Source organism: Amphiura filiformis, chromosome 10 (assembly GCF_039555335.1).
Source record: "Amphiura filiformis chromosome 10, Afil_fr2py, whole genome shotgun sequence".
In the NCBI taxonomy this organism is placed as follows: Eukaryota; Metazoa; Echinodermata; class Ophiuroidea; order Amphilepidida; family Amphiuridae; genus Amphiura; species Amphiura filiformis.
The window spans coordinates 43,679,377-43,704,213 of NC_092637.1; the positions used below are offsets into that span (position 1 = coordinate 43,679,377).

The 24,837-nt window shown below is 36.9% G+C and overlaps 1 protein-coding gene across 1 annotated transcript; it reads right to left on the reverse strand.

Moving 5' to 3' along the window:
- Positions 1-1,174: 1,174 nt before the first annotated feature.
- Positions 1,175-4,855, reverse strand: LOC140161910 (lactadherin-like). Its single transcript, XM_072185204.1, has 5 exons — positions 4,780-4,855; positions 3,810-4,210; positions 3,392-3,530; positions 2,048-2,391; positions 1,175-1,345 (listed from the first exon to the last, which is right to left on the reverse strand). Exons 1-5 carry the CDS (start codon positions 4,853-4,855, stop codon positions 1,175-1,177), a joined length of 1,131 nt encoding a protein of 376 aa, XP_072041305.1.
- Positions 4,856-24,837: the final 19,982 nt, after the last annotated feature.

A 24,837-nucleotide genomic window follows, 5' to 3' on the forward strand; every position in this document is an offset into this window, starting at 1 on the left:
CCTTAGCACAGCTAATCCTAGACTACGAATTATTCTTACACGTGGTCTAGTCGAAATCAGGCAAATTTCGCTATTATGTGCGTGTCTGTTGAACCCTTCGATGTTTTCTTCTCATATAAAACGTGGTTTATTTTGTCCCAACATTCATTTTGTAGCTTAGATTAAAAAGTATAATCATGGGTAATTTCAATATCCTGACATATAAGATAACAGAGCTGTGATGATGAAGGTAAAACTTTTTTAATTACCCTCTTATTATCATTCTTGTTGTTATTATTAAATTGAACGTAAAACTGATCAACTGGACTCACTTTTATTTGACCTGTGACAAGGTGGTGTTGCCAGAGGTCGTAGATCTTGAATCGAACTACTTAGGAATGTTCTTGATGACATAATTGTAGGCCCCTGCCAAGTTATGGCGCAGACCTCCTCCCCTGTTAGGTAAGGTTGTTCCTTCTTAACGTGGATTGCTTCCTTGACGCCCCTTTCAAACCACCTGCATTCTCTATTATTGTTGTCACAACATCATTGTTGTCAAAAGTGTGATTTGTACTTTTCAAATGCGTGAACACGGCCGATGCCCGCAACCAGTACTAGCACGTCTATGCTGGTACATGCATTTGGCTAATGTCTGTTTGGTTTCCCCTATGTCAAAGTCCTGGCAATCAGCGTCCTTGCGTTGTATTGCGTAAACTAAATTGCTTTGTTTGTCTTTGGACGGCTTGTCCTTGGGGTGAACCAACTGCTGTCTCAAGGTGTTAGTTGGTTTGAACGAGAGAGGATCTGTTGTTTTCCGAAAATTCTCAGACAGTTCAGACACGTAGGGGATGGTGATATTCTTGTGTTCAACCGGTGTGTCGTCGCTTCGCGTATCGCGAGTGTTGGAATCTTTGGAAGCTTTGGTAACAGAAAGCGCTTTGTGGAAGGTCCACTTGCGATATCCGCACACACCCAGCGCTGATTTAAAATACGTGTTCCTCTTCCCTTAGGGTCTCATTCGAAGAGATGGTGTCCGCTCTGTGAAACAGGGTGCGAATTACTCCCAGTATGTGTACTAGGGGTGGTGGGAGTCGAACAGTAGGTACTGATCTGTATGTGTGGCTTTACGGTATACAGATGTTAAAGTTTAGCCATCGTTTCCGACATGAACCGAACAGTGTAGGAAGGCAAGTTTTCATTCTTTGATTGGTTCTTGGGTAACCCTGATGTGCTCGTTCACACAATTAATATGTTCAAAGAAGGGTGTAAACTGATCTTTCCTTAGCTTCACCCAGGTATCGTCGACGTAGCGAAACCAGTGCGTTGGTGGCGTGCCAGTAAACGAATCTAGAGCTGTGTGTTCAGACTGTTCCATGAACAAATTTACCACGATCGGTGACACAGGTGAACCCATCGGGCAACCATGGCGCTGTCTATAAAATTTGCCATTGTAGATTAAATAAGTAGTGTTCAAACACAGTTCCAATAATCCGCACACTTGCGATACACTAAGTTCCGTTCTATCCTTCCAGGTGCTATACTTCTCCAAACAATCGCGTACTTCCTTGGGTAAAAAATGCCGACACGTCATACGAAGTTATCGTCTCTTCCTAACTGTATGTCTTGGATCTTATTAACGAAGTCCTGTGAATTGATGATGTGGTGCTCCGACTTCCCAACCAAAAGGCCATTTTATATGCCAAATGTTTGGCTACATTGTAGGTAACTGAGTCCACACTACTGACAAATGGTCTCAGAGGAGCATGTTCTTTGTGAATCTTGGAAAGGCCGTCAATTTTGTCATCAAGAACATTCCTTAGAAGTTCGACTCAAGATCTACGACCTCTGGCAACACCACCTTGTTACAGGTCAACGACCTATTGCCGCCAGATTATCAGACGGCCTGAAGATGCACCTTGGATAAGGTGCGATACTGTAGCCTCTCAAATAAAAGTGAGTCCAGTTGATCAGTTTTATGTTCAATTTAATATAAATGACAACCTTCACAAATGTTGTTGTTATTGTTATTATTATCGTCATCATAATCATAACGAATAAAATTCCTTACCATATCCGTCTGAGTGTCTGGAGTCTGCACAAACTTCCAATAGTTACCATCGTGACTGTACTGGACTTTGAATTCGGTCACCCACTGTGGTGAGTTTGATCGTCCTTGAATCATTACTCCAGTAACCAATGTTTCTTCTGCCATCTCGGCTTGGATCCACTGGTTGATATCACTGAATGCGGCACTCCAAGTCCCAGTCATGTCAGTCTTTACTGGGTGGTTCAGACGAGCATAATAAGCCCTATGGTATAATACCTTCGCTGTGGCATATTCCGTGGAAGACTTGAGTTGACTGTCGTGTATACGTCCATCCTCAACCCCAGCGGCGTTTTGGCAGATATTAGCTGTTATGGTATTTTTATTCGAATTTGGCAACATTAGTTATTTGTTATGTTGTCATTTTTATTCATTACATTATTGAAAGCTAGAGCTTTATTAACATAAACATGAACAAAGAGACTTAAAAAGTGCCTTTTACGAAGTAGAATATCGATAGAAGAAAGGAATGGAAAAGAGATAAACAGCAGGAAAACGGCGGGTCTTAAGAAGGTGGTGATATTTTCTTGACCTCTTAGTAGAGAGGCCACTTTGAGGCTACATAGGGTCCCGTGCCGGCCGGGTTAGATTTAATCGTCAGAGTCTCCTCTATACCCGCCTGGCACTTCTGAAAAGTGACGTGAACCGAGATATTTTGATTAAAAAATGTGTTTTTTTTGACTTTTCTCAAATATTTACCCAAAAATGACAAACCTAAAAATAGCCATCCGATCCGATTTATGCTTCACACAAGAAATAGGCCTAACTGATACGTTCAACTTGTCGTGCATATTGGGCCAAAACTGTCAAATTTTAGACACATTTTCAGATTGTTGGACGCCCCTGAAATTAAAGTTGTAGCCCCCGCATGTTCTGGTGTCGCCACTGCAAAAGAGGGAACCTTCCAACCCCTTCACATAGCGTCATTGCTAGTATCATCTACCATGGTTTTTAATAAATATGGACTGGGTGCCTGACTGGTCAGTCTGGAACGACTGTGCCATCTTGTTGTCATACTTTGAGCTATCTAGAACATATGTCTTCCTGGAGGGCACTAAACTGTTTTTTGTATGTGCGTGCAGCGCCGAAATTTGGAAACTAAGAACTGTTTTTTGGCAAAATAGAGACTTGATGAGCTGAAATGTCAACATGGGGATCAAGTGAATTAAACTGTGGAGCTAAAAATGGGGCTGAAGAAGTGGTGTATAACTGCCAGAGATAGTAAAAAAGGGACCCTTGATCGCCGCACATACCCATGATTACCCATATCACCTTTACATGAGAGTGCCCCCTCTGGGCATGTCTTACCTTTACAGCCTAGAAGTTCAAATCGCAAGCTGATGTGACCATTCCATGCTATAGGGACTATTCTGATGTAAGATGTTTTTACTGGTGTGGGAAAAAGTTTGGTGACGACCGTATTTTGATCAGTATTTCCATCAAATACCTGTGGTAAAGAAAAGAAGGGTATCAATATAATAAGACCATAATTATGCCATTACTCTATAGAGCTCGATTTACAATCACTGACACTTCGTACAACTTTGCACACACTTAAAAAATAGTTATGTTTTTAATACTGATATTAAAGTCAAACTTATGTTCACTAAGAGATAACGGGATGGGCTTTTAAAGATCAACCAAGCACTGGGTGGCGTGATAAGAGCAAAGAAGAAGTTTTTGGGCAATCGCACAGTTCTTACAGTCAAAATGAAGATACACTTACCATTTCTCCCAGATTTTCTGTTTGCTGCACAAACTTCCAAAAGTCACCATCATTACTGTATTGAACTTTGAATTGGGTCACCCATTGTGATGCATCATGCCGCCCTTGTATTAACACGCCGATAACCCATGTTTGGTCGCCTAAAGCTGTCTGGGGACATTGGTTGCCGTCATTGGTCTGAACGCTGCATGTTGGGTCACCTAGAGCAGCCTGGATCCATTGGTTGCCGTCATTGGTCTGAGCGCTCCATGCCCCAGTAGTACCTTTCTGTTTAACACGGTTCAGTCGAGCATTGCTAGCCCCGTGGTAGACACTATGATCAAATTCAGTGGAAGCTGCGATTTGGCTGTCACCTATCCGACCATTCTCTGCACCAAGACGATCATGGCAAGTGGCTTTAGCTACAATTAATAGTATACAAGTATATCTTTATTGTCAGTTGGTATTTTTTTCCAAGTGCACATTTATTTTGAAACTACATAACGGTGTCATTCATCACACCCAACATTCCCGGCGATAGAGAATACAATTCCCTAATATTTGACAACCAGTAGAGGAAGTTTTGAATGAGAAAACGGACATTTTGGTGAGAAACGGCCAAAATGGAAAGAATTTAAATTTTCTCATTCTTTTGGAATGAGAAAATTTAAATTCTTTCCATTTTGGCCGTTTCTCATCAAAATGTCCGTTTTCTCATCCAAAATTTTGTCTAGTGTTTACAAGGATCATCGAGTGTTGGGATTATGTGTTCTTATTATCAAGTTGGTTGAGTTAAGTAGCATTGGAGGAAGTTTTGCAATGATTATATCAATAACGGATTCATTTACTTAAAATATTAAAATGATTCAACACATTGATCATAAAAAAATGTATAATACTAGGCTCAGCCCAGTATGACATTTTGCTGTATTGTATTTGCCATACCTTATCTCCGCTTTACTAAACAGCTAATAATAACCGAGTACATTACCTGATGCTTGCAGAACTGCTCTTGTCACAAAAATCAGCACGAAGAGTGAAGCTGAATGAAACTGAATTGCAGGCATTGTAGACTTTTTTCGTTTCGTGAGTCTGAAAATGCACCCAAAAATCCAATCTTAGATCTATATATTACAATATCGTCGGCTGTATCGCATACTGACGTATTCGACATTTTTAACATTTTTGAGAAAATTGGTATAAATAGTTTATGTTCTACTCTATATTATAACTCTTTGTTACATGGAATATCGAAGCGATTGCCGAATAGGGTGCAACTCTACTAGTCTTATTACAAGACTGCCCTACCCCAACCCTAAATCCTAACCCTAAACAAGTCTAGCAAGTGGCACCCTATTCGGTAATTGTACCGGAATAACTGTTCAAAACACAAAAACCTACAAAAGATGTTTAAAAAAAACCAGAGCTGCCAGACTTGTTTTCAAGGCAAACCGTATGGAACACATCGCCCCTCTGCTGAAAGAGCTTCACTAGCCACCAGTAAAAGAGTTAATTACCTTCAAACTACTCCGTGTTATAAAATATGACTCTAATTCTAGGGTTAATGACTTTAACACTGTGCTAATAAGTTAGCGAATAAGTGATGTTGAAACGTCTTTATACATTGTACACAATAGTATGCATTACTGTGTAATAAACAAAATAGAAGCAAAAAGAAAATTGAAAATTTACCTTTTCAAATATTCCAGCAACAAATTTCAACACAGTTCTTTCCACTGATTTCTCCGTTAGAAGCCTGTCTGGTGTATTGGTTTCCGTGGCGGTCTATCAGAATAATGCCAACCCAATGCTATTCGCATCCCTTTTAGACCATCAGCACAAAAAAGAAAGTAGTTGCTGTGTTGGAGGTGTGGTGTGGTGGGGTTGTGTGAGGGAGCGGGTGGGGTGGTGTGTGTGTGGGGGAGGTAACTATCCGAGTATAAAGATTCATATAGCGGAAGATGTTAGTGAACTTCTCACTATTTGGGGAGGGGATTTTGCAACCGACTGATTGATGATGATGATAAATACAGTGACCTCCATCTAGATTTATTACTCCGTTGTTAATTGAATATTTATTATTTTGTAATAACCCTGCAATGTGTGAATAACATGTACAATATATTTTCTGTTACTAAATAGTAAAGGGTATTCTGTAAAAGCTAGCAAGGTCACATGTTCAGTGTAATTGATTTACTTTAGTGGCCAATCAAATTGAGGAAGTCCAATATGCTTATGCATGGGTGACATTTCAGTAAAATCTACAAGTTCCAATACGTTTCATAGAATCGTGTCCATGAAATTCTCCAAGAATACTCATCATGATCAGTGCAATACAATGTAATGTAATGTGCGCTATTTTTTTTGGATAAAATAAGCATTTTATGCAACTTTACTGAATTGTATACGTTGTGTGCATCACAGCAAACACAAAAATGTTTATAATACGTTTTAAACATGTTAGATTTTGGGTTTTGGATTTAATAACATTAAATGTCGGGTTATATAAAAGTAATGGAAACGTTTTAAAACCCTTTGTGTGAAAACATGCTACACTAATACCACAGAGAACCTATTCTTGAGAGGGCACTATTCACGTGGTTTCTTTTCCAATGCTAAAAGATCACGAATTTTGGTGGTTTTCAAATGAAAAGTGTCCGCACTATCGGTTGATTACGTAACTGTTATGAATAATTTATTAGGTTTTTCAATGCAATCGCCTCGACCCATTAATACATATTATCTGTATTATCAAAGTACTTGGAATAGCAATCCGGTGAGTTCACTGAACTACGCCCTAATACTGATGGAGTTTTAATGGCGTTTCTCCTCTCCATACACAGTTGAACAAATACAATAGATGAAGGTCAACACGTATGACCTCCTATGTGACATGTTATATGTGATGTACAAAACCTGAATATCATAAAGATCAGTATTCCTTTGTGCATATGAACTGCACGTTTATGTTGCTAAATATTACTCATTATATATTATGACAAATATTGGTATTATGACAATACGGTATCCGCACTATCGATTGATTACGTAACTGTCATGAATAATTTATTAGGTTTTTCAATGCAATCGCCTCGACCCAATGATACATATTATTAGGGATAACCATCAACATTTCATGTTGCCCCTATTGCTACAAAAGATTGTTGTCTGGATAGAACTCACCAATAGAAGTATTTTGGTGGTTAAATGGTCAAAATCGGTCAAAAACTTTTCGAATTATGAATTTTCAAAGTTTCCCATTCTGACCGGTCATTGGAACGAAATAAAATGACAAGGTCCAAAAATATCAATTGGGAGCAAAATTGGCATAAGCATATTATTTACCTTTATATATTTCTTTATTTTAACATATATGCAAACATGAAACAAGCATATTGTGAAAGTATCAAAGGGTTTCTTATGAAATGGCACTTTACTAGTCAATGGCATAAATTATTTTTTCAAACCGAGGCATTGAAATCATGCATTTAGCGAACATTTGCCAAAAATTTGCCGATATGGCACAAAATCAAAATTGCACTAAGTCCAGGTAATTTTTTTTTTCACAACCAAAAATGTCAATGTTATTGGGTTTAATATGACCAATTAGTAGGTGTATGCAAATTAAATCTTAAGCGTCATTGAAGGTCATTGACTCATTGACAACAATAGAGGTTATCCACTTCACTCATCATGCTCATGTGTGACTTCTAACAAAAGGTGCTGGTTCCCGTAGTATTCCTCATTCAAAATAATTCAATACATGACCTCGGAGTTACCTGCATGACTTTCGCGGGCTATTTTGAAACAGTTACGGTTGCACATTCAGGTACTTCTTTTGAAAGTTCTAAACAAGGTATAGCCAGCAGCAAGTTGTAGATGTATAGGCCTAAATATAAGAAAACGTTTAGGGTTGAAATCAGGTGAAAAATACATCGAATGGGCACGGTGATTTAATTTGTAACTCGAGATCTACTTGTTCAATTTTTAACCTTTTTACAGAGGGTATGATAGAGGTATTACTGGCAACTCTGCCAAATTACAGCTCAGTAGGCTACGTTTTTTACCTGAAATTATTGACATGAATATTTTGTGCCATTCTTGAGCAGTGCTGAACTCAGCCACTGGCAATTAAGCGCACTGTGGCGATGGACCAATTTTGACTCGCACTTACAGGAAAATGAAATAAGTTATGTTGCTGTAATTTGCAAGATAGTTACAAAATATAATTGGCATTAACTTCCCCAATGTTTACAGAAAAATATTGAAAAATAAAAGAATGAGATCCATTTAGAAATGTCTGTGCAAGCAGTGCACAGTTGAGCTCCCTGCATGTCTATGGGAGTGTTCTAATCAAGTTGATGGTTCATTGGTCATCCTTAATATTATCTGTATTATCAAAGTACTTGGAATAGCAATCCGGTGAGTTCACTGAACTACGCCCTAATACTGATGGAGTTTTAATGGCGTTTAATGGCGCTAATCATCTCCATACACAGATGAACAAATACAATAGATGAAGGTCAACACGTATGACCTCCTATACATTGTATATAAAACGACTAATAGATCCTGCTATCATGGCGTCAGGTCAATGTTCATCATATCCCGTATGTTTCTTGCAATTCACTCATATTTGAGACAAATTGCTGTGCCCATTTTATAGGTGCACAGGTAGATCCGTGTTGTTTTTATTTTAATTTCTGTTTAATTAAAGAATTAAGGTTTTCCACTGCACGGGGGCCACAGGGGTGATACTAATTTTAATGCTATATTTTCAAAACGAATACGTGTTCCCGGTTGGCTCTATAGCGATTTCACATAAAAGGTATTTCTAGTACAATGCAGCGTCGGACTCTAGCTGAGAGCGTAGCCTAAGTCATTATAGACTCCAATAATGGCTCTCCATACACAAATGAACAAACACAAGGAGGGTAGTCTCCTCCGTGGCCAGCTTGATTTCGATGGAGCGAAACCAAATTGGCTGCGGAGGAGACGGGTAATTTTGCCATGCAAATGAGCTGAGTGTCGTAGACCTGCTAATACTTTTAAAATGTTTTAAAAATGGTATTGTAAAATATTTTGGCAGACTTTTATTGCAAAATTTTTTGTTAACACTTAAGTAACATTATGTTAGAATGTTTGCAGTAGGTTATCAATAAACGTTTTTGAATGTTATGAAAACGTTTTATACCCTTTATATGTCCTTTATTTAAAGACATTTAAACGTTTTTTGGTAAGCTTTTCGAACCTTTTGCGAATGATGTCGAAAACGTTTTGTGTTTGCTTATGAGTCAGCTAAATACAAAAATGACAATTCAATTAAGCGGCTGCTTGACATTTGGAAGGAAACCCTACCCTTCAAAATAAATTTAATTAACGTTTTTAAATTTCTTTTCCAATTAATATTTAGTATATAATTTTATGAACTTGTAGGCACTTGTGTGCATTTTATGCAAAGCTTTTAGAGTTTGTACGCGGTGAGAACTTATTATTATTATTAGTATTATTGTTATTGTTATCATTATTATTATTATTATTATTATTATTATTATTATTATTATTATTATTATTATTATTATTATTATTATTATTATATAAAACATCATAGAATATTGAGCTTGCAGTACCTTTAGAGCCCAACATTGTTAGCGCTCACGTGAGGAAGGTAAACAAGTATGCCGGCCTTGTGTCCGATTTGAAAGATAAAGGGCTCACTGTTGATTTCCTTGCTCTGGAAGTAGGAAGTAGAGGATATATTTCACCTGAGAATTTGAAGGCGTTGAAGCAGCTTGAAATATTTTAACCCTTGTCCAGGAAGTGTTTACTCGAAGCGTGAACATGAACTTTTGATGATAACCAACAGATTTACAATAATAATCAAAATATCATCGAATGTCTAGCTTCACTGACAGATCATCGACTGCAGCGTACCGTCTTTTCATCTATTGTGTCCGATTTGAGCGCTGACATATTGGAAATGTTGCCAATTAATATTCATGAAGTCGTGCGATCAACACCTTTTGTTGTATTATATGCTTCTTTATTATTAGGTATTTTTATTCATACATTGGGAGTATTGCGCTGTATCGATTGGCTGGCAAATCGGATAGGTTGGGTCAGCAATCGCAATATCAATATAGTTATAGCTTGATTTGATTTGATTTGATTTCATTTCATTGACTGATGCTTTCCTTTAAAATTTTACTTTTTTTAAAATATAAATCAGTAATGTTTGATGACGTAGACTAGTAAGGCGTCAGACTTTTAAGTCTTGACGCCTTACTAATCTGTGCCAATTTAAAACCTTTTCTTAATGAATGATTGCATTGCGATTCATGAAAAGTTGAGCAGCTAGTGTACTACAGTTGATTTCAGATCAGTTTCCCTGTATTGTCGAATTTCACAACAAATGGTAATTGCGGGTTTTATGTAGATGCTTGAAATACTATTTTATTTATATTATTCACTTCATGCTTCTTAATACACATAACTCAAATTGAGATGGTAAGGATTCAGAAAGAATATAGTTTGACCTATGTGCGAGGTACAGGTCAAATATATTCATTCATTCATATTTTTTTTCACATTTTATTTCCATAAAAATCAAAGACATTACAAAAATATATAAATATAAACACGGTACATATGGAGGAAAAGGCTGGAAGACCAAAAAGGTCTGAAAGTTAGCCTTTACCTGAAATCAAATGAAATTAACAAAATAATTCAACATTACATAACATAACCAAAAGACAAGGGAACGGGAGGGGGGAGTGTTCACGGAAAAGATTAATTATATTTAGAGATCAGATTTGTTTTGAATTGATTACAGAAATGTTTAACAGATTTTGAAGCTTTCAGATTTTTATCTAAAGAATTCCAAAGAATGGGACCTCTTGTACGTATGGCATGATCAGAAAAGACTTTCTTATTTTTGGTTAGATTTAGGTGATTTACATATCGTGTCTTGTAGTTATGTATGTCAGAACGTTTGGTAAAATAATTATCAAATGAACAGGGCAGCTCATTTATAGAGTGCCTGTACATGAATGTACCTAATTCCAGTGTGTACATATCTTCAACTTTTAATATGTTATAATTAGCAAACAATAGCCCATTTTTGAATTTTTACAATATTTGAATGTTTTGAACTAGTGTGAGTGTACCAAACTATTCTTAACCAATCACAAGCCTCCAAGTAGGCTTAGATATATTAGCATAATACCAATCTCAGGACTAGTAGGATCTAGATCACCAACAGAGTGGGTGGGGTCCCTAGAGATGATCTGAATCTAGGAAAAGGGATGGTTTAGCTAAGGTAGGATCCCAGCAAACACAAAAACGTTTTGAATAAGTTATATTTTGGCTTTTGGTTTAGGTAAAAACGTTTTAATAACATTAAAATGTCGGGTTATATAAAGGTCATGATAACGTTTTAAAACGTTTTGTATGAAAACACACTAGAACAATATTTTGAAATGTTTTCAAGTCTGGTACTTATGGATATGAGCAGTCAAGGGTGAACAGTACAAACAACACATTACACACCAGTGTACGAGATCAATTAATGATGCTTACCCGCCATAGTGAGGCGGATATGTGAAATAGATGTTCACTTCTGGCAGAAATCATAGAAATTGGTTCTTGGGGGTTCTGAAGTATGCTGATTTCAAAAATCTACGGATACAAATGATACGAGTATCCGTTTGGCGGCCATCTTGGATTTCAAAATGGCCGCCCTTGAAATATATAGAATATTCAATATCTCAGCCTGTGAAGGTCACATGATGCTAAAATTGGTGGCAATACCCATATTTGTATTGCCAAGGGACCCATAAAAGTATTTTTAAACATGAGAACTGTTACCTTAAGGGATCAGCTTGAATTTCAAAATGGCCGCCATTTCAACACAGTATGTTGAATAGATTAGCTTGTGAAGGTCACAGGATGCTAAAATATGTGGCAATACTTCAGCAAGTGAAGGTGGCCAGCATGGTTCTCATGTTCAAAGAAAGAATCAATGATTCTATCTCTGGCCTGACATGATACACATTCTTGAAAACAGCTGTACATTACTTTTCATACCTGTGATCTTCATCTTGGACTTTGAGGATTTATTTTTGCCCGACCTGTGTAACACAGTTGCCTTTTAAGAATTGAACAAAAGCACCAGGAAACTGAGCGTGAAGCTGCATAAGATCTCTGACATGGACTGAAAGCAATTTTACTCAGTGATTTTAACCCATAGCAAAGATCCATGGAACAATTTTCCCGTCGTAAAGTGTTTCTACATACAATGGGAAATTTGCCTGACGCTATGCCACGAATTGGAGGAAGAGTAGTTCCAGTTGCAGTGTTGTACTCAAATAGCTGAATTGCCGATGATTGACTTCCATATGATGACACCACTCGCAGAAAGAAGTCTTTCTGACGGAGTTGTACTTTATTGATGTGTTTTGTATGCCTTTCCCCTCATGTTGACTGCAGTGGTAACTTGATGTGCCCATTGTGTTCTTGCTGTGTGAGATCCCTTCTGAAGACTGTCAGCTTTTCCTTTTGTTGTGATATTTGCAGTAGCCAGCAGGGTAATCCAACCACTACCATCCTACCAGTCTTTACTTTCAGCATTTTCATTTCTATAGGGAAACCACCCATTAGTACAGTACAACATACATTTTCCTCACTATATAATAGCTGCTGGGCCAGGACCACTGCATCTTCTTGGCAATTGCATACAAAGGCTGGTCCACCGTCATCACTGGCACCTGACCAGGATTTACATGAGTAGCTGCTTGCCTGATGACATCCATATACCATGCTTAACCATAGCAACTGAATGCGCTACATCTCTAAACAACGGCAGCTGTCCATTTCTTGTTGGTGGTTGAGGAACTGAATCATGTAAATTAGCCAAGTAAGCTGACCAAGATGGTTATCCACTTAGTTTGCATTTCATCTTAAATGATTATTGGTGATTCAGGAATCACACAACTGATTACATTTTAGGGGGTGTGGCATGGTGTAAGGCAGGCCTTGTGGAGGTATCAAAGTGTAGGTCTCAGGCAATGGCTTGATGTGTTTGGATTTAGGAATGGCTGCATTATCTAGAACTATTCTATTGTCCTGGAGTGGAGTACCAGTCTCTTCTGAATACAAATGCTGGGTGAGAGACGGTGTGGTACCATGGAATGCAGCACATGCTGAAGTTGACGTTGGGTTGTGATCTATGATGTCCAGGTTGCCAGTGGTATACAAACAATCGCTCATATATGTCGGATAAATAACCCCATTATGATCATAAATAATGTCTATGACCTTGCAACACGTAAATGCCCTTAACAAAAAGAACTTCGATGAGACCACGATTTCTGGTTTTGATGTGAATCAGAAAGCCTAAGTACATAGGTAGAAGTGTTTCACGTACCACAGTATGGCGTACAGAGTGAATCCCGGTCCTGCATTGCTTCACTGTGTTGAATATAATGAGCTGCGTCAAAGAAGAGACATCACTGCTGATTGTTTTGTTATGTGCTAACGGAGTCACATTTTAAAATAATTACGGCAGCAGTTATTATGAATAATAATATATATGGGACTCTTGACATTACAAATATGGGTATTGCCACCAATTTTAGCATCCTGTGATCTTCACAGGCCATGATATTCAACATACTTTGTTTAAATGGCGGCCATTTTGAAATCAAAGCTGGTCCCTTAAGGTCAGTTTCATGTTTGAAAATAATTTTATTGGACCCTTGACAATTCAAGTATGAGCATTGCCACCATTCTTAGCATCCTGTGACTGTGACCTTCAAGATATTCAACATTCTATGTTCAAATGGCGGCCATTTTGAAATCGAAGCTGGTCCCTTAAGGTAACAGTTTAAAAGTACTTTTTTTGTTTCCCTTTGAAATACAAATATGGGTATTGCCACTGATTTTAGCAACCTGTGACCTTCACAAGCGGAGAAATTTAACATACTATATATCCAAATGGCGGCCATTTTGAATTCCAAGATGGCCGCCAAACGGCTGCTCGGATTATTTGTATCCGTAGCTTTTTGAAATCAGCATACCTTAAACCCCCTATATACCCATTTTCATGATTTCTGCCAAAAGTGAACATCTCATCCAATCTATGTCACATATCCGCCTCACTACCAGCCTAATTGGTCAAACTATATTGAAATGGGTTTATAATAGTTTTAGTATGAAAGCAGGATAGAAGGTGACCATTACTTATAGGCCTATCAAACTGTGGTTATCTAGGAATTTCATCTGCTTTAGAAGTATCACTTACTCACACCAGGATTTTACCTCTGCATAAAAACCTTTAACTTTCTCTTTATATATTCTAATGATTCACTTTATGCATGCTATTTACTATCTCATTCACAACAACAAACAAATACATAATTTCCATTTGTTCATATTTTACTAAATTAAATAAAGGGCGGGTCCCGGACAGAACCTGCTTCCAGTCAAAAGCTATCTCATTAGGCGATGGAAATAATATATCCGAAAATGCTAGGAATACCCGAAGTATCGAATCATGCTGTAAACACCATCTGATCTCTTCACTATACCGTGCACATGGTATAACAATATTGATTAATCGAATCAACTTTGTGAGAGATCAGTGTTTTATGTCTTATTGGCTTTTAATGCGGCGTTCTGAATAGTAAGCGTGCTAACTAGGAATTAAACAATATATTAATTCCGTACAGCTTAAAAAACATAGCAAAGACTTGCAATTAATGGAGTTCATATCATTGTCTTTCAGACTTGAAGGCATGTATACTTCATATGTACCTGCACTTGGTTCATATTTTACTCATATTATGGGGTTGATCACACACGCACACTGATAACACTTAATGAGAAAACAAAAATACAAACGTCACATTTGATGAAATTAATAATCTAGGCACCGGTGGTGCCTATATTTTATTTCACGAGTATCCATTCTAGAATCGACTGTATAGATTTCATGTATGTGTACATTTTCTTTTTCCAAGAAAACTGAAGGAAACCTGTGATAGAAACAGAACAGAACCAAGGTAATTATTATTACATTATCATTACTGATATAGGGGATTCGACTCATCAATGATTGGAAGGTTATGTGCTCGAACCCTTGCCGTACCATCGTGCCATCTACTTTCATCTCAGCCTCATTCTTTGTAGTTTTGCGGGTCAACCTTGAACAGCGTCATTCTTTGTAGTCCTACGGGTCAACCTTGAACAATATTATATGAGGCGAATCCCGTATTGAGCGCTATTGCTTTTTACGGCCGATACCTCACCAACCTGGGGTAATTTGCCTTATCAAATTTATAGTTTTGTATATTCTATGGTGTCAAAATATCATCAAAACTAACCTGTTGGAGACCAGGTTGGTGTTACGCATCCGAATCGACCAAACATAACCATTAATTAATTATTATTGCGAATCCATTGTCAACCAAAGACCTATTTTTTTTCCAAACTGTCACCAAAAGACCGCATATATTTCTAAACATTTGTCCCTAGGCTGTTTACCATCACAAATGATGACAAACAACCCCTCTTTATGTTGGAGTAAAAGTGAAACATTATTATTTCCTAGGATTTTACTGAAAGGGCCCCATTTACTTAACGCTTGTTGCCAATAAATCTTTTTTTAGTATCTGAAAACCTGAATCTGAAAAAAATGTATACACTAAAGTTACGTATAGTTTCTTATGGTTTGATAATGTGTAATACATGTTCCAGGGTCAAAATCTCATGAAAGGTTGTGAAAGATCTGTTTTGGCTCCTGAACATTTATTATACATTATCAAACCCTAAGAAACTATTCGTAACTTTAGAGGCCAAGTGCGCTCAGGTCTTTTTCTGTATCTAAAAGCAAGACCCTTTTTTACGCACCAGTTCGGAAGTATGCAAGGCACTCATACGCCATTTTCATATATGAGTGTCCTCTACCCAGAAAGGGAATGTTGTAAAATCTTTATAGTTCGTTGTATTACCTTAACATGCTAGAACTTCAAACCGCATAGACATGTTACCATGCCAAGCTATAGGACGAATCCTGATGAACGACGCACGGACCGGTGAAGGAAACAATGCAAGAACTACTGTACTTGAATCAGTGTTTCCATCAAACGCCTGCAAATTTTCAAACAGCCACAAACAGCCAAATTAGAAACCAATTATTTCATAGTATCAGAAAGTCTATTATCTATTTCATATTTTAGCACCTCTCATGCTAATTATTTTCCATTTATTCGCCCATTATAATCTTGTCAAACATCGTGATAGAAGACCAATTTGGTCATACATAAATTCTAGACAGTTCATTGGTTGATAGCCACTTATCATATTTACCATCAGCCTCTCCGTGTGATAGTTTTTTACCATCATAGTGCTGCGCCGTAGTGCGTCTGCGCCAAGCCGATTTAGTTATGGGGTGGACATCAAAATGTTAAGTATGTCACGGCAAAACATGGTGTTATTTTGATGAAATAATGTATTCCCTATCTTAAATAGTATTTTTGAGCAACAGAATTTACGTATGACTGATATAAAACAAATATTAACTGTCATTAATTCGTGTAATGGTCGAAATATGATAATTCGGTGAAAAATGTATTGTTTCACCTTGTGATTATATTTCGATAGTAGTAGTAGTAGTAGTAGTAGTAGTAGTAGTAGTAGTAGTAGTAGTAGTAGTAGTAGTAGTAGTAGTAGTAGTAGTAGTAGTAGTAGTAGTAGTAGTAGTAGTAGTAGTAGTAGTAGTAGTAGTAGTAGTAGTAGTAGTAGTAGTAGTAGTAGTAGTAGTAGGCATGTCCACTAAAAATTGAAGTACTTTTAAATTGATTCAGACCTAACTTATTGGCTGGGAATTGATGAAAGAAACATTTTGGCGTTTAAATAATCTTAATCGGATGTTTCATTCCAGAGATATGACCTTTTGAGTGTTACGGTTTTATATAGGGCTGCTAGAACATGTTAAAAGTTAAAGTCCAAAAGGATTACTAACAGAAAGTGCAATTTTAAGGTACTTTTTCTTAATGTATTTATTAACTAGCGTTATCTGGAACATTATATTTGCTTATAACAACATGAAAATAAGATCATCCTGAAAATTTAATCGATTTTGTTGACATACAACAAAAATATAAGACCTCAAAACCCATGGTTTGTTTGGTGAAACCGCAAGCATGATCATAGATGGCCGCCATGGAAAATATCTCCATAGAGGAGATGAACAATAAGTGCATTATTTCAAATGAATGGCGGTAGTCTTTTAAAAACATTGTTCAATCTTTTACGGTCAGCACATTTTATCTTCAAAAATTATTATATTTCATCATGGCATAAGTTTGGTAATATTAATCACTACCAATTGTGAGAAATTTGTCCAACTCAAAGGTTATCTTTAATACATTGAGCAATACACTGTGTCAGCATGGAAGCCATGATGGATAGCATATGAAATGGACATGGTAGTGAGAAGTGCATGGTTTGAGATGGGCCGCGGTAGGCTTAAACTTTCTTAAATTTCTTAACATCCTGTAAAAAAAATAAAAAAAAATAGTTTCATTTTATGACTATGTAAGTTTGCTTGTCTGATTCACTCCAAATTCGGAAATAATTGCGTCTGAACACCTGATGCACGGAATGGTGTCACTTCCTAGTTGTAGTTCTCATCTCATTAAGTTTTCATTAAAAAGTTTTCTCTTTATGGAGGAAGGTCCACTCTATTGTCTATGGAGAAACTGATCAATCAAGAAAAGGCATGTTAAATGGCGTACATACTTGTTTTGATCCAAATGTAGGATATCAGGGTGTTTCAAGAAATTCCTGATTCCACCAGAAAACATTCACCAAACTTTTTCCTGTTTGGTCAGTAAATAGAGAGGACCTTCCTGCATGAAGAGATCAACTTTTTTTAATGAAAAATTTAATGAGATGAGAACTACAACAGGTTGAAGTGACACCATTCCGTGCATCAGGTGTTCAAACGCAATTATCTCCGAATTTGGAGTGAATCAGACAAGCAAACTTACATACTCTTAAAATTTAACTATTTATGAAGACAAATGTGTAGGATGTTAAGAAATTTAAGAATGTTTAAGCCTCACTGCGGCCCATCTCAAATCATGCACTTCCCGTGCACTTCTCACTACCATGTCCATTTCATAGGGAGTATAAAAACCGGGGACCATCATGGCTTCCATGCACACAGTGTATTGCTCAATGTAGTAAAGATAACCTTTGAGTTGGAGCAAATATCTCAAAATTGGTAGTGATTAATGTTACCAAACTTATGCCATGATGAAATATAATAATTTTTGAAGATAAAATGTGCTGACCTTAAAAGATTGAACAATGTTTAAGACTACCGCTTTTCATTTGAAATAATGCACTTATTGTTCATCTCCTATGGAGATATTTTCCATGGCGGCCATCTATGATCATGCTTGAGGTTTCAACAAACAAACCATGGGTTTTGAGGTCTTATAGTTTTTGTTGTATGTCAACAAAATCGATTAAATTTTCAGGATGATCTTATTTTCATGTTGTTATAAGCAAATATAATGTTCCAGATAAGATAGTTAATAAATACATTAAGAAAAAGTACCTTAAAGTTGCACTTTCTGTTAGTATTCCTTTTTGGACTTAAACTTTTTAACATGTTCTAGCAGCCCTATATAAAACCGTGACACTCGAAAGGCCATATCTCTGGAATGAAACGTCCGATTAAGATTATTTAAACGCCAAAATGTTTCTTTCATCAATTCCCATCCAATAAGTTAGGTCTGAATCAATTTACAAGTACTTCAATGTTTAGTGGACATGCCTAGTAGTAGTAGTAGTAGTAGTAGTAGTAGTAGTAGTAGTAGTAGTAGTAGTAGTAGTAGTAGTAGTAGTAGTAGTAGTAGTAGTAGTAGTAGTAGTATACTCATCATAATCAAAAATTCCTTACCATATCCGTCTGGGTGTCTGGAATCTGCACAAACTTCCAATAGTTACCATCATGACTGTACTGGACTTTGAATTTGGACACCCACTGTTGTGCGTCTGGTCGTCCTTGAATCATTACTCCAGTAAGCAATGTTTCTTCTCCCATCTCGGCTTGGATCCATTGGTTGATATCGTTGAATGCGGCACCCCAATGTCCAGTCGTACCAATCTTTGCTGGGCGGTTCAGACGAGCATTACAAGCCTTGTGGTATAATACCTGCGATGTGGCATATTCAGTGGAAGCCTTGAGTTGACTGTCGTTTATTCGTCCATCCTCAACCCCAGCGGCGTTTTGGCAAGCATTAGCTATTATGGTAATTTTAATCGAATTAAAAAATATCAGTTATTTGATAATGAGTTTTATCATTATTGCATTACATTATTGTGAAAGTGTTAGAGTGAATGAGTGTGAAAAGTTTTGAAAGTTTGGACAAGACCCTTTAACTGAATCTTTTGGGCAACAACCTGTGGAGAGAGTGGAGAAGAGGGATGGCATGATTTTATTCATAAACTCCATTATTCTGCTTCACAAAAGAAATAAACTCCATCATTTTGCTTCACAAAAGAAGGAAGTCTCCGACAATCGCAACATTATACCTTATGACCTGTTAGAAAAATAATTTTCAAGCACGAATCAAGTGGTTTTATTTAAAACAAACTGATATTGACCATGAGAACGAACATAAACAGCTGCCCCTCAACACGCGATATTCAAAATTCCCGGGCTTCGAAATTGTCTGGTGCTATGACGTCCCAGTTATACAATGAAGGCTGACTTCTATTGAGCAAAAATAAACAATATGTCATTGCACTAGACAATTTCGGAGCGTGTATTTTGAATATCGCGTATTGAGAGCCATCTGTTTTAATCGTTTTTATGGTCAATAATTATGAGTTTGTTTTAAATAAAACCATGTGCTTGATAATTATTTTTCCATCATTCATCATGTTCATGGGATAATGTTGTGATTCCCGGAAACTTCCTTTAACTGATACGTTCAACCTACCATACCTATTGGGCCAAACTTTTTAGACACATTTTCAGATTGTTGGCGCCCCTGAATTTAACATTGTTGCCCCCTCCTGATAACCAAATCTGGTGCCGCCACTGCAAAAGATTGAAACCCTTCGAACCTATTTCAAATAACGATGGCTAGCAACATCTTTGAGCTATATATAAGGCACACAACTTAAATTTTGGTAGGTACGTGCGGCTGTGGAGTTTTAAAAAAATGAAGCTGCCCCTCAACACGCGGATAGAGTCAAAAAGGGACCATTGATCGCCACACATACCCATACCACCTTTACAAGTGAGTGCCTCCTCTGAGCATGTCTTACTTTTACAGCCTAGAAGTTCAAAACGCAAGCTGATGTGACCATACCATCTTGTGGGGATTATTCTGATGTAAGAAGTTTTGACTGGCGTTGGAAAAAATTTGGTGACGACCGTATTTTGATCAGTATTTCCATCAAATACCTGTGATAAGGAAAAGAAGGATATCAATATAAATAAGAATACTCATTACTCACCCACTTCTATAGCGCTCTATTCACAAACCCTGACATTTCGTACAATTTTGCACATATTTAAAAGAATTATGTTTATGCTATAAATGAGCTAACGTAATGGGAGTAATATTGCCCAAGTCATTAGAGTAAAGAAGGAATTTTTAGACCATCGCACAGTTCTTACAGTGAAAATGAAGATACACTTACCATTTCTCCCAGATTTTCTGTTTGCTGCACAAACTTCCAAAAGTCACCATCATTACTGTATTGAACTTTGAATTGGGTCACCCAATGTGAGGCATCATGCCGCCCTTGTATTAACACGCCGATAACCCATGTTTGATCACCTAAAGCTGTCTGTGGACATTGGTTGCCGTCATTGGTCTTAGCGCTGCATTTTGGGTCACCTAGAGCAGCCTGGATCCATTGGTTGCCGTCATTGGTCTGGGCGCTCCATGCTCCTGTAGTACCTTTCTGCTCAACGCGGTTCAGACGAGCGTTGTTAGCCCCGTGGTAGACACTATGGGCAAATTCAGTGGAAGCTGTGATTTGGCTGTTACCTATCCGCCCATTCTCTACACCAAGACGATCCTGGCAAGTGGCTTTAGCTACAATTATTAGTATATAAGTATATCTTTATTGTCAGTTGGTTTTGTTTTTTCGAGTGCACATTTATTTTGAAACTAAATAACGGTGCCATTCATCATCTGTATCATGATAAAACAGTAAAAACTATTTCATTGTTGTATAATTGATGCATTCTTTTGATTTCACGAAGGAACTTGAAAAACTTGATGTTATCATTGATATACATGCACAGTCTTTCCTAGTAAAAGTAGCACAATTGTGATTTTACCCTTTCGTCGTTAACTAAACATATCTTAAGATTAAAACAAGCAAATTGAACAAAACAAACGGCATTTGAGAGCTAAGACTACGCACTTGACGTTGATGTAAGCATCATGTCACAAAGGTATTTTCTAATTGCTATAGAGGGCGCTTTTCACTCGCACAATTTTTTTAGACAGGCTGTATATCCTAGATCATAAAATATTAAGAATTTCATTGATGATCATTTTTGTATAACAATAAAGAAGCAACAAATAAAGAACAAAATCAGCTCAGTGGGTGCAAAGTAAGAACTTTTGGTTCATTTTCTTATAGCAACTAATGTTGATGTTAGAAGAAGCTCTGTCTCACCCAAAAATGAATGAGTGATATATTGTAGTAATGCGTCACCCACCTTGGTTAGAAAGATGGTTATAATTGACGACTGTAACCGTATTTTACCACATTTTTACTCGCTACATAGCTTGCGATACACATCTCACACATAACACATTTATTCACAATGTAGGCCTAGGCCAGTTGACAGTTACCAGATCAAATGGTGAGCGCGTTGCAATGATTATATCAATAACGGATTCATTTACTTAAAAAAATTAAAATGATTCAACACATTGATCATAAAAAAATGTATAATACTAGGCTCAGCCCAGTATGACATTTTGCTGTATTGTATTTGCCATACCTTATCTCCGCTTTACTAAACAGCTAATAATAACCGAGTACATTACCTGATGCTTGCAGAACTGCTCTTGTCACAAAAATCAGCACGAAGAGTGAAGCTGACTGAAACTGAATTGCAGCCATTGTGGACTTTTTTCATTTCGTGAGTCTGAAATAATGCACCCAAGAATCCAATCTTAGATCTATATATTAGAATATTATGTGTTTTCAAATTTAAAGAAACATCAGAGATATATTATGTACAAAATATTTTATCTCTATGCTTAAGGGCTGGGGTATGAACATTTGGACAGTATTTATTTTGGGACATTAAAGCACATCAGACATATCGAATCGCATTCTGAATACGAAGAATATCATTCTGATATCAAATAATTTTGATTTTTTGAAATTCGCAATTTAATATATATTTTATAAAAAAAAAAAAAAAATTGATATTTTTGATATTTAACAATACTTGAAGTAAACTTTGTAAATCTGATGATTTATACTTAAAGTGTATGTAGGTGGGATGAAAAGCCGACGATCAATTGAAAATTTTGACCTTTCGTATTGAAGATATGGATTTTTTCCCCAAAACACCAACAAAAATTAGGTCTTTTTGGGAAAAAAATCCATATCTTCAATATGAAAGGTCAACATTTTCAATTGACCGTCGGCTTTTTCTCCCTGCTACATACACTTTAAGAATATGTCATTAGATTTATATAATTTACTTCAAGGACTGTTATATATCAAAAATTTGAAAAATATCATTTTTTATAATTTGTCATAAAATTTGTATTATATTGTGATTTTCAAAAATGAAAATTATTTGATATCAGAAAGACATGCTTCGTATTCAGAATGCAATTGATAGGTCTGAGGTGCTCTCATGTCCCACAAAAAATACTGTCGAAACGCAATAAACGCTCATTTTAGATCCCTTAACAAACGTAAATTAAGTCTGTGATTATGTTTTTATGCAAATAATGTAAATAGTTATATATTCCAAGCGTCGACTCTCCGAGTTTGTATGTTCACCATGGTTTACGGATTCGTATTTATTTCCATTAAACAACAATGAAATACCATAATAAGACACACACAAAACAACAACACAGAAACATGAATATATAAACTATACACATGAATAATAAATGAGAAGAAAAAATATAACTACATAACTATTCAATATATTGATTGAATAGGTAAATACGGAACAAGAGACTGAAAGAATAAAGTTAAGGGGGAAATAAAGATTTTAAAATATGTGTAAAGATACCAAATTAAATGAAATAACAAATAAAAAAGGAATTGAGAGAATTGAGAGGTGAAGCTGGAGTGAAAGAAGAAGAACTAGACTTCGCTGTGGTCTAAGACCACGAACACAGCCGTGTGGTGACCCCTGAATCACCTTTGACCCCAAAATATATGAAAACCCCATAGACATTGGCTAATGTCAATGCACGTGTCCACGTGGCATCACTTTGCTATGCTTTTTGTGGCAGAAGGGGCATTTTGAAGGTATATCGTTTTATACCGGAAGTGACCCCTTACTGACCATTGACCCCAAATGTGTGTACACCATATAGACACTGTGTTATAACAATGCATGTGTGCAAGTGGCGTCACTGTCCTACGTAATTTGTGGAAAAAGAAGCATTTTAAAGGTATTTCGTTTTATACCGGAAGTGACCCCTTAATGACCTTTGACCACAAATAAAATAATACCACATATAAACTGGGTAACCACAATTCATGTGTGAACATACCGTTACTGTCCTATGTTTTTCTTAGCAAATAAAATTTTTTGAAGGTTTTTCGTTTTATACCGGAAGTGACCCCTTAATGACCTTTGACCCCAAATCTGTGTACACCCCATAGACACTGGGTAATAACAATGCATGTGTGCAAGTGGCGTCTCTGTCCTACAGAATCTGTGGAAGAAGATGCATTTTAAAGGTATTTCGTTTTATACCGGAAGTGACCCCTTAATGAGATTTGACCCCAAATAAAAAAATACCACATATACATTGAGTGACTGCAGATCATGTGTGAACATACCGTTACTGTCCCATGTTTTACTTAGCTAATAACAATTTTTGAAGGTATTTCGTTTTATACCGGAAGTGACCCCTTAATGACCTTTGACCCCAAATCTGTGTACACCCCATAGACACTGGGTAATAACAATGCATGTGTGCAAGTGGCGTCTCTGTCCCACATAATTTGTGAAAGAAGATGCATTTAAAGGTATTTCTTTCTTTTTTTATACCGGAAGTGACCCCTTAATGAGCTTTGACCCCAAATAAAAAAATACCACATATACATTGGGTGACTGCAGATCATATGTGAACATACCGTTACTGTGCTATGTTTTATTTAGCTAATAAAAATTTTTGAAGGTTTTTCATTTTATACCGGAAGTGACCCCTTAATGACCTTTGACCCCAAATCTGTGTACACCCCATAGACACTGGGTAATAGCAATACATGTGTGCAAGTGGGGTTGCTGTCCTACGTAAGTTGTGGGAGAAGATGCATTTTTAGTTGAAATCACGTTTTTGACCCCTGTGGCCCCTGCGTGACCTTTTGACCCCGCGAGTTTCATGTGACATGTAGGGGCACGGTCAATGATCATTGTGACAAAGTTAGGTTAAAATCGATGTAAGAATGTGAGTGCTAGAGCAAATGTAATGGTTGACAGAAAGAAGAAAGAAAGAACCTGTAAGAAAAAAGACTAACGTCACGGCTGTGTAAAAAAGGTCGGGGTGGGGGGGGGGCAATTATGATGACATTGAAAAACAACTTAGTCGTTTCCCTCTTGGATTTTAACCAATCCAGAATTAACCCTGACGGTCTGGAAATGTTATAAGCGCTCTAAGCCTTTTGGAAATAGCGTAAATGGTCTCTGTATTGTATTGTATTGTATTGTATTGTATTGTATTGTATTGTATTATATTGTATTGTATTGTATGGGACGGTTACCTACAAATTTGATGTCCTTAAGATCATGTCG